This window comes from Cebus imitator, unplaced genomic scaffold, assembly GCF_001604975.1.
Source record: "Cebus imitator isolate Cc_AM_T3 unplaced genomic scaffold, Cebus_imitator-1.0 Scaffold71, whole genome shotgun sequence".
NCBI lineage: Eukaryota > Metazoa > Chordata > Mammalia > Primates > Cebidae > Cebus > Cebus imitator.
The window spans coordinates 98,300-107,779 of record NW_016107386.1 but is presented as its reverse complement, the minus strand read 5'-3'; the positions used below and the strand labels follow the sequence as shown (position 1 = coordinate 107,779).

Below are 9,480 nucleotides of genomic sequence, written 5' to 3'. Positions count from 1 at the left end.
GGTTCAGGCAATTCTCCTGCCTCAGCCTCCTGAGTAGCTGGGATTACAGGCATGCGCCACCATGCCCAGCTGATTTTTTTTTTGTAGTTTTAGTAGAGACGGAGTTTCACTGTGTTGACCAGGATGGTCTCGATCTCTTGACCTCGTGATCCACCCGCCTCGGCCTCCCAAAGTGCTGGGATTACAGGCGTGAGCCACCGCGCCCGGCGAAGTTTCAGTTTTAAAACACCTTGGAAACATTCTCACCAGTGATAAATCAAAGATCACTGGTCCTGTTTTTTGTTGCTTTGTTTTTAATACATCATAAAGTCCTTTGCCTACAGAAAAGTTAAGCCCCTATCATGTCCTTGGTACCTGTTTGCTCACCCGCAGAAGATCATTAAGCAAGGAAAGCTAGGATTTGGTGTGAATTAATTTCTTTCTGAAGAGATGAGCTATGAAGAATAACAGATTGGAAAATGGAAAACTGTGGAGGAGGCTGGCTACCTTCCAGGTGGAAAACGGATCATTTCAAACAATAATTAGGAAATAAAGGTGTGGTGAAAAATCTCCACAAAAGGTATTAGCATAAGGTCATCCAAGTATATTTGTACATTTCACTGGAAACAAACAAAACCTTATCTCATTAAAACTGTGGATGCTTGAGATTCTTGACTATTTCTGACTCATAGCTTGTTATTCCGAAGCCTCCTTGACTGGTAAGCTTCACTCAAAATAGCAAAGGAAGTTTAACCAAACTTCTCAAATAGCACAGTAAACATGTGACAATCTACCCACAGCTACGTGAATTATTTAAATCTACCCCAAACTATATTTGTTATATTTTTAGGTATGATAAACCTGTCTCTAGTAACCATTAATCTAATACAGAAAAAACCTTTTTCTTTCCTTCCTGAGACGGAGTCTCACTCTGTCACCCAGGCTGGAGTGCAGTGGCATGATCTCAGCTCACTGCAACCTCCACCTCCCACATTCAAGTCATTCTCCTCCCTCAGTCTACTGGGAAGCTGGGACTACAGGCATGCGCCACCATGCCTGGCTAATTTTTGTATTCTTTAGTAGAAACAGGGTTTCACCATTTTGCACAGGCTGGTCTTGAACTCTTGACCTTGTGACCTGCCCACCTCAGCCTACAACGTGCTGGGATTACAAGCGTGAGCCACCGCGACTGGCCCCCAAAAAACTTTTAAACTTTACATGTATAATGCCTTGTTGCTTCAACTACTATTTCTATTTGAGGGCCAACTATATGCCAGGCACTGTTCTAAATCCTGGGAATACACAGGTGAACAAGACAGATGATGTCCTTCCTCTCAGGGAGTTAGTAATATTTTGATTCTGCTTAATTCAAAAGAAAACAAATCCCCATTAGACAATTACACAGGGTTAAGCTCCATTTTTACAAAGAAACCTAAACTTTGCAGAAGGTGAGTCACATGCCCAGGCCAGATAAGTGGCACACTTAGGAAAGGAGCCAGGCCTAGGAATGCCTGGCCCAGCGATCTCTCCAACAGGAGCAGGTCCAAAGAAAAACAAATGAGCATTTCAAATATGAAAGATCCTATATGCAGGTAAAAAGCTCAGTACAAAGGTTACTCTCCCAAACACCTATATATAAAAAAAAAAAATAGACTTTTTTTTTTTTTTTTTTTAACCTTGCAAATAAATGAACTCATGCAAACTTTCAAAGGTCACTTTCAAAGCCTGCAGCAGGGAAGGCTCTCCTAAAAGCCTCTAATCCCAGCTTTCTGAGACTTTGGGAAAGAGGGCAGATGCAGTCCAGGGCATTCATCAGAGTGGCCAGCCACATACCTGGCACCTGGCGGGACTCCTTCAAGTCCAGGATATCCCTGATGTAGAGTTTTGCAAAGGCTAGAAACACAGGATCCAAACCCCACAAGAGGGAAGGGGTCTCCTCTTCACACTGGCTGGATCCAGGCTGCATCAAGAGGCTGGGCTGTGGCTTCCAACTAACCCTGAGAGGTTCTGCATCACTGAGTCAAGCATCTAGACAGGACACAGAAATGAGGATACAATGCGTTTAACGTGGGTGAAAGTGGCACGGCCCTGACGCTGCTCCCAGGTGGGCGTCCAGGACTCCAGGAGGGGTGAACCTGGGGATCCAGGGCCCTGTCAAACTCCATGCCACGGGGCGTGGAAAGAGGCGTTCCTCGCGTCAGGACGCCTGCGTTCCGTATGGCTCTCCCGCTGTTGTCCTTCCCCAAAAAAACCAACTTCGGAACGGCTACACAACTTTTCACTCTGGAAAGATACGTCCATACAGGCGTACCAGACACCGCTTGGGGTCCAGGGAGGAACGGGCACCCTCGCAGCCCTGCAGGGGTTGGGGCACAGTGGATGGGTCGGATTGTCGCTCTGCCCTAAACCTTCCGCTTTTGGGGAAGAGCCGAGAAAAGGAGGAAGAAAGATACCCAAAAAATGGACCCACTTGTAGCCCCACCCGCCGGCTGCAGCTCCAGGGGCTCTGAGACCCAGCCCTTCCGGCGCTGGGAGCGGCGGACGGCGACCGCCCCGCCCGGCGCAGGAGCAGTTGGCGGAGGTCGCCTCTGGAGTTCCGGCCCGAGCCCGCCCCCCGGCCCCGCCAGGAACCAACCCCAGTCTCCGCGCCGGCGCATTTCCTTCCTGCGGCAGCGCCTCGCCACGGCTCCACCCAATCTCTTCCGAAGTCCCGCCTCGTTCCGCCCAAGCCCCACCCATCCCCCGGCGGTCACGCCCCGTCCAAACCGAAGCCCCGCCCCGTCCCACCACGGCCCCGCCGGGCGCTCGGCCCCATCCAGCCGAAGCCCCGCCCCGTTCCGTGAGCCGATGCAGCGCGGCGTCCTTTCGGCTCCCGCAGCGCTGAAGCCCCGCTCCAGTCCTAGCCTCTGCCGTCGAGGCCTAGGAGCCGACCCTGAAATTCCTGCCGCTCTAACGCCGCCCTCCAAGTCACCTTTCACCCCTCCTCCCGCCGGTGGCGGGACCCTGAACCCGGGCCTCCTAGAGGTTGGGGCAGGATCAGAGTATTTTTCTTTTTGATTCTTGGTATGTAAAACAAACAAAAAGTAAGCAGAGCCGCGAGTACATTTTGGCATATTTTAAATGTTCATTTACAGGTGGTAAGTGACCTGACACACGCGCTTAGGACTTTACAGTTTCACTTGGAGATGTGAATATCTAAATTTGAGCCCTCGAGTGAATGTGAGGTCTTGACCCTGTCAGAGACTAGCCGTGCAAAATCATGACAATACATTTTGTCTCCTTTCCCCATGTTGGGTCTACAGTATGGAAGGTTGTGCACTTAAGAACTTTGGAAAACGGGCATTTTGGTAAATCATGGCCACCTCGATGGTGCTTAGTCCCCAGAATTTCTATTTTAAAATGAGGAAAGATAGCCACGTTCCACTCCCATAAAGAGCTATGTTGCTCGAGACGTCAAGAATTCTCCCTAATTTACAGAGACTCTGGAAAATGGCAGGGGAGTACTCATCACCCCGGCAGACCATTCCCGGGGGAGGCAGGTAGTGGCCAAAGAGATAATTGCTAAACTATTTATCAGGGAAGGAACTTCGAGCCGCTGGAATGGAAAATGTGCATGTCATTAGACCCATGGCATTTAATTACCTCCCCAGCCATTTAAGAAGCTCAAAAACAGTCTTTTGTAAAATACATTGCCCAGATTCTACTGCAATGAACAGTAGGGGATGTAGGGTTTAAGATTTAATTAAGAGAAGTCATGGGTGGGGCGAGATGACTCACGCCTGTAATCCCAGCACTTTGGGAGGCTGAGGCAGGCAGATCATGAGGTCAGGAGTTCCAGTTCAGTGTGTCCAACATACTGAAGCCCCGTGTTCACTAAAATACGAAAAATTAGCCGGGTGTGGTGGTGTGCGCCTGTGATCCCAGCCTCTTGGTAGTCTGAGGCAGGGGAATCGCGCAAACCTGGGAGGTGGAGGTTGCAAGGAGCCGAGATTGCGCCATTGCACTCCAGCCTGGGCGACAGTGCCCTCCTGAGAGAGAGAGAGGGAGAGAGAGAGGGAGAGAGAGAGGGAGAGGGAGGGAGGGGAGAGAGAGAGAGAGAGAGAGAGAGAGAGAGCGAGCGAGCGCATCTCTAGGAGGGAGGCCCTTGTCAACAAAACACACCCAGTAGGACAGATGCTTCCTGCTAACCTGTCAGATGGGGAGAGACAGGTTGGGTGACATTTTCCTGACTGTATGCATCGGCTCCAGGGTGAAACCCAAAGGCGGAAATCACTATTGGGTGTCAGAGCCTGAGATGACAAGGATAGAGTGCTGGATATAAGAGCCCTTTGAGACTCCATGCTTGCTGCCAGCCTTGGGAAGGACCACACCCAGGTCGTATAAGCAGAGCAGAATGTCCCAATACCATCTTTTACAATGCAGGGAGGACTCCTCGGAGTCTAGGGGTGTTCCTTTTGATCTGAGCCCCAAACCTGAAGGAGTACGTTATAACTGAAACCTAAGGTGAGACGTAGAACAGAATCTCCAGACTGCAGAAGCATTTAGAGGAGTTTGGGAGGATCCTCTTCCCTTTAGTCTCCATCATCACAGATTTCAGGTATCCCAAGCCACAGCCTGGATGTGTATGAAGGGACTCCTAAAATCCTCAGCACTGCAGAGCTCTTCTGATTGGAATTCTGCAACACTGCAAAGCAGGTATTTCAAAACCTAGCAATTAAGATGTAATGCTAGGAACCCATTCTTATAGCTTCTAATTTTTTTTTTGAGACGAAGTTCCACTTCTCTTGCCCAGGTTGGAGTACAATGTTGCCATCTTGGTTCACCGCAACCTCCACCTCCCAGGTTCAAGCAATTCTCCTGCCTCAACCTCCCGAGTAGCTGGGATTACAGGCATGTGCCATCACACCAGGCTAATTTTGTATTTTTAGTGGAGACGGGGTTTCTCCATGTTGGTCAGGCTGGTCTCGAACTCCCCACCTCAGGTGATCCACCTGCTTCAGCCTCCCAAAGTGCTGAGATTACAGGCGTGAGCCACCGTGCCCAGCCTTTTATAGTTTCTTAATGTGAAACTTGGTGAACTTGGTCTTGAAGCATTTGTGACAGAATAGGCAATTCTTTCTAGAAAGTTAAGGTTTGAGCAAGTTCTTCTGGAAAAATGAGGTGATTGAAGTGGATATCTCATGCCTCAAAGCTCAAACTATCGCGTTTTAACCATTGTTGACATCTTTACAGGTAGAATTCAGTTTGTCCACTTGCAAAGTGGGTTAGGTTTTCTGTTTGAAGTTTACAGTTGACAAAAGATTCTCTCTTTGACCAAACTCCTTTGAGTCCCTTTTCAACTTGTCCTCAACCTTGGCCTATAAAGACTTGAACAAATGCTAACATAGTTTCAATCAAAGGCTACATTCCTAGAATGGCCCTAGATCCCTTTACAGTGTCTGCCTGTGAAAACTCAAGGCTGCCAAAAGAATTTACTGTTTGTTCTAGCCAATACCTGAAGACAAGGCCTTGTCACCTAGTCTCTGTGGGAGGGTAGGGGCATAACCCCAGTAAGTACCAGTTAGCAAGCCTAGATGGGTTTCACATGGACTGATTCCCTCCCTTTGCGTTTTTTGTAATTTTTTCACTTTGCAGACTCTTCTCAGGCCTCTGCCATTCTTCCCCGCCCCATTGCCCCCCAATTCATTTTCTCTTTAAAAAGCCCAGTTACCTCTATATGAATCTGAAGGTAACTCAGCTCTTTCCTCTACTGTCAATAGTTATTCAGTAAAATGTTTTCACTGCTTTCACTAAAGTCTGACTGTGTTTATCTTTGATATAATAAAGACAATCTCTCAATATTTTTCTTATGTTACTATTATAATCCCAGCAATGGCAGGCAGGGACCAGGGACATCTTCAGTTATTCAGCACATCTTGAGCTCTTTCTGTGTGCTTTGGCACTGGGCTGTGGAGGAGCACTAATTATGCTACTGGAGCAAAAAGAGTGATGCATGTAATATTAAATACCAAAGCAAGAGGCTAAATTGTGATTTAATATGAAAGGTGTAGCGCGGATAATAACTACTGCATGAGTTACAGGAGGTAAATGGAGGGACCTCATTAAGTGAGTTAATATATGTAACCACTAGAACAAGGTAAGCCCTAATTAAATGTCAGCTATTATTCATATTCCCTATGGCAGTGAGATTTAAGCAGGATGTTGAGACTGTGGAGGAGCTGTTCATTCATTTCTGCTTCATTCATGAAGCGTATTTTAAAAGCACTTGTCAAGTAGTGTAATAGACACTGAGGATAAGAAAGAGGCAAGACAGTGGGTTTCCAGCCCTCATGGAGCTTCCATTCTGTAGGGGGAAAGTGGAGGGACAATAAACAAATTGTTCTCAGTGCTTAGATGAAGTGACATTCAGTTTGAGACCCGAAGGGTAAAAAGCCAGCCACACAGTGCTAAGCAAAGAGCATTCCAGGCAGCAGTCCAAGCAAGGGCCACTGTGTGGAGGGAGCAAAATATTTCCCTGGTCAAGGAACGGAAGAGAGAGTGGGGAGAGTGGTTGCATATGCAATGGAGAGATAGGCAGGAGGCAGATCCAAGGGACATTGTAGGCCATGGTTGGTTTGGATTTTATTCTTAGTCTCACCCTATGTGGAAAGGATACTGGGATGCCATGATGGAGGGGGAGCAGGGCAAAGGCAGCAGGATGGGCGAGTCATGTTACTGGGCAAGCCAACATAGCGGCCTGGCTGGAGAGGGAAGCTGCAGTAGAAGCTGCTGGAGACCAAGATTTTAGCTAGATTCTGAAGGACTTGAGTTAGCTTCTACCTTTATTCCCTGTAAGCAATGGGAGTTGTTAATCATTCATCAGAGGAATGATTTAATGAATTTAAAAATTGTAGTCAGGCTGAGTGCCGTGGCTTACCCCTGTAATCTCAACACTTTGAGAAGCCAAGGAGGGAGGATCGTTGAGCCCAAGAGTTTAGGACCAGCGTGGGCAACATAGTGAAACCCCATCTCCACAAAAAAACAAAACAGTTAGCAGGGTGTGGTAGTGTATACCTGCAGGCCCAGCTACTTAGGAGGCTGGGGTGGGAGGGTCGCTTGAGCCCAAGAATCGGAACTTGCAGTGAGCTGTGGTTATGCCACTGCACCCTAGCCTGGCCGACAGATGAAGACCCTGTCTCAAAAAAAAAAAAAAATTGTAGGTATACCTGCCATATCTAACATACTATGGTGGGGGGTACAAAAATAGGTAAGAGGTATTCTAAATCCAATTTACTAAATCTATCCTGAAAATTGTGTCTTGTGGATATTAATCAATTGGTGGTGAAGAAACTAGATTAAGAAAATATTTCTGGGCCTAATGCATTGGGCCTCATCTGTATCACTTGTCCTCCTGCCTCCTTAGCAACCTTGCTGAATCCCTGATGATGTCATCCTCCTGCTCTCTCTGGCTTCCCGTTGGCAAAAAAACAGGCTCTCCTGCTCTCTCTCTTTTTTTTTTTTTAAGATGGGGTTTCACCATAATGGCCAGGCCGGTTTTGAACTCCTGACCTCAGGTGATCCACCCACCTCGGCCTCCCAAAGTGCTAGGATTACAGGCATGAGCCACCAGCCCCAGCTCCTGCTCTCTTTAATATAATCTAAACTTTACCAAAAAAAGCTTCTCTGAAGACCTCCTCCTCCCCTTTAACTGCTGCCCTCCAGCTCACTCTCATCTCATTTCAAAGCAGAGCTCCTTGGAAGAGTCCTAAGTGCTTCCTATCCACACTTCTCTGCGGTGGGTCTCTAATTCATCCCACCATCATTTGGCTCATCTTGGTCTTCAACTCACCCCACCACTGCGCACCACTCCACTGACATTGCTCTCCTAAGACTCACAATAACCTTAGCACATTCAAATTCAATGAATACTTTTCTTTCCTTATCATTCTGTATCTTTTTCTTTTCTGATTTACTAGCATTTGACGTCGATTTGATCATATTTTATCTCTGTCCTACCTTGGCTTCCTGATAGGTTTTTTCACCTTTTAGGTTTTCCTTCTACTACCTCTGTTTCTTCCTTCTCAGTGTCCTTTTCTATTGTTTATCTCTTACATGTTGATGTTCCCCAAGGTTCAATCTCCCGCTCATTTCCCTTCTTACCCTATGTACTCTCTCTGAGTGGCCTTATCCAAACCTATAACTTCAAAAGAAACAATCTTCTAGTGACTCTTAACTCTTCACATGTAGCCCAGATCTCTCTCCTGAGTCCCTCATCTGAATTTCCAACTGGACTCTCCTGGGTACCTCAAAGTAAACCTCTTCCCCAACTCCTCCCTGTTTCTCCCTTCTCAGTCAGGATAAATGTCAGGATGAATGTTACCACAACTTGCTGATTGTCTAAGTCAGAAACCCAGAATGTTTCAAGGACACCTCCCTTTCTTTCACCCTACAATGTAATTAGTCATGAAGACTTGTCAGTTCTGTTTTCTAAATGTGGTTTTTTAACTTAGCCTCTCTTCCCTGTTCCCATTGCCATAACCTGAGTCCAGCTTCTATCATTTATTGCCTGGCTTACTGATACTAGTTTCTCTGCTCTAGCCTGGCTTCCTTCCAATTCATCATCTATGCTACTGCCAAAGTGAGCCTTATAAAATACAAATTAAACAATGTTACTCTCTTGTCTGAAATATTTCAATGGCTTTATGTGGCCTGCAGAATAAAGTTCAAATCTTTTAACATTTCTTACCAAATTCCTCCTGGCCTGGCCTCTCCAGGCTCATCTCCCACCAGCCCCTCATAGCCATCCTATGCTTCAGACCAGCATCTCTCCAATGTTCTTCAGATCTGTTCTGAAGAACACATCTTCAAAATATTGATGAAAGTCTGGAGAGATAAGTTTGTTTAAATCCAATGAATAATTTAAATACAGTAGTGCACACTGGAATACACAACTGAGGGTATTTGGAACAACTTACAGTTCCTACAATATGCCACACTGTCTTTTGTTCTCCCACTCTGCCTAGGTTACCATTCATTTATTAATTAATTGATTACAAAAGTCAACTGTTCTATACCTTCTGGGAAGACAGAAAAAAGTGCTGTATCCTAGGCATACAGAAGTAAAAAAGGCTCCAGGTGAGCCAAACAAGTAAACACACAATTAGAATATGTCCTGATAAATGCTGTATAACTTAGCACCATAAGGTGGGGGCTCTGAGTTGTAGTAATTAGAGGACAGTAACTTTTCCCCCTCCTTCATGTGACTTATCTCTGAGATATGTGTCATTTTACTTTACGTGTTTTGAGCTTAGTTGTTAAAGGCACATATATTTCTAATTGTAATGTCTTCCTGATGAATTGACTCTTATTGTTATGAAATGTTCCTCTTTGTCTCTAGTAATATTTCTTGTTTTAAAGTCTGTTTTGTGGGCCGGGCGCGGTGGCTCAAGCCTGTAATCCCAGCACTTTGGGAGGCCGAGGCGGGTGAATCACGAGGTCAAGAGATCGAGACCATCCTGGTCA

The 9,480-nt window shown here is 46.4% G+C and overlaps 1 protein-coding gene across 3 annotated transcripts in view; it reads right to left on the bottom strand.

The window, feature by feature from the left end:
* Window positions 1–2,699, bottom strand: part of STN1 (STN1 subunit of CST complex) — a 44,453-nt gene extending 41,754 nt beyond the window's left edge. Inside the window, exons 1-2 of one of the 3 annotated variants that reach the window (XM_017531123.2) lie at window positions 2,615–2,699; window positions 1,813–2,007 (exon numbers count right to left, since the gene is read on the bottom strand). In XM_017531123.2, coding sequence (XP_017386612.1) covers window positions 1,813–1,945 — 133 coding nt within the window. In that variant the 5' untranslated portion in view covers window positions 1,946–2,007; window positions 2,615–2,699. Of the gene's footprint in view, window positions 1–1,812; window positions 2,008–2,432 lie in introns of all 3 variants that reach the window. The other 2 variants (XM_017531122.2, XM_037739479.1) reach the window with 2 other exon arrangements.
* Between the last annotated feature and the right edge of the window lie 6,781 nt (window positions 2,700–9,480).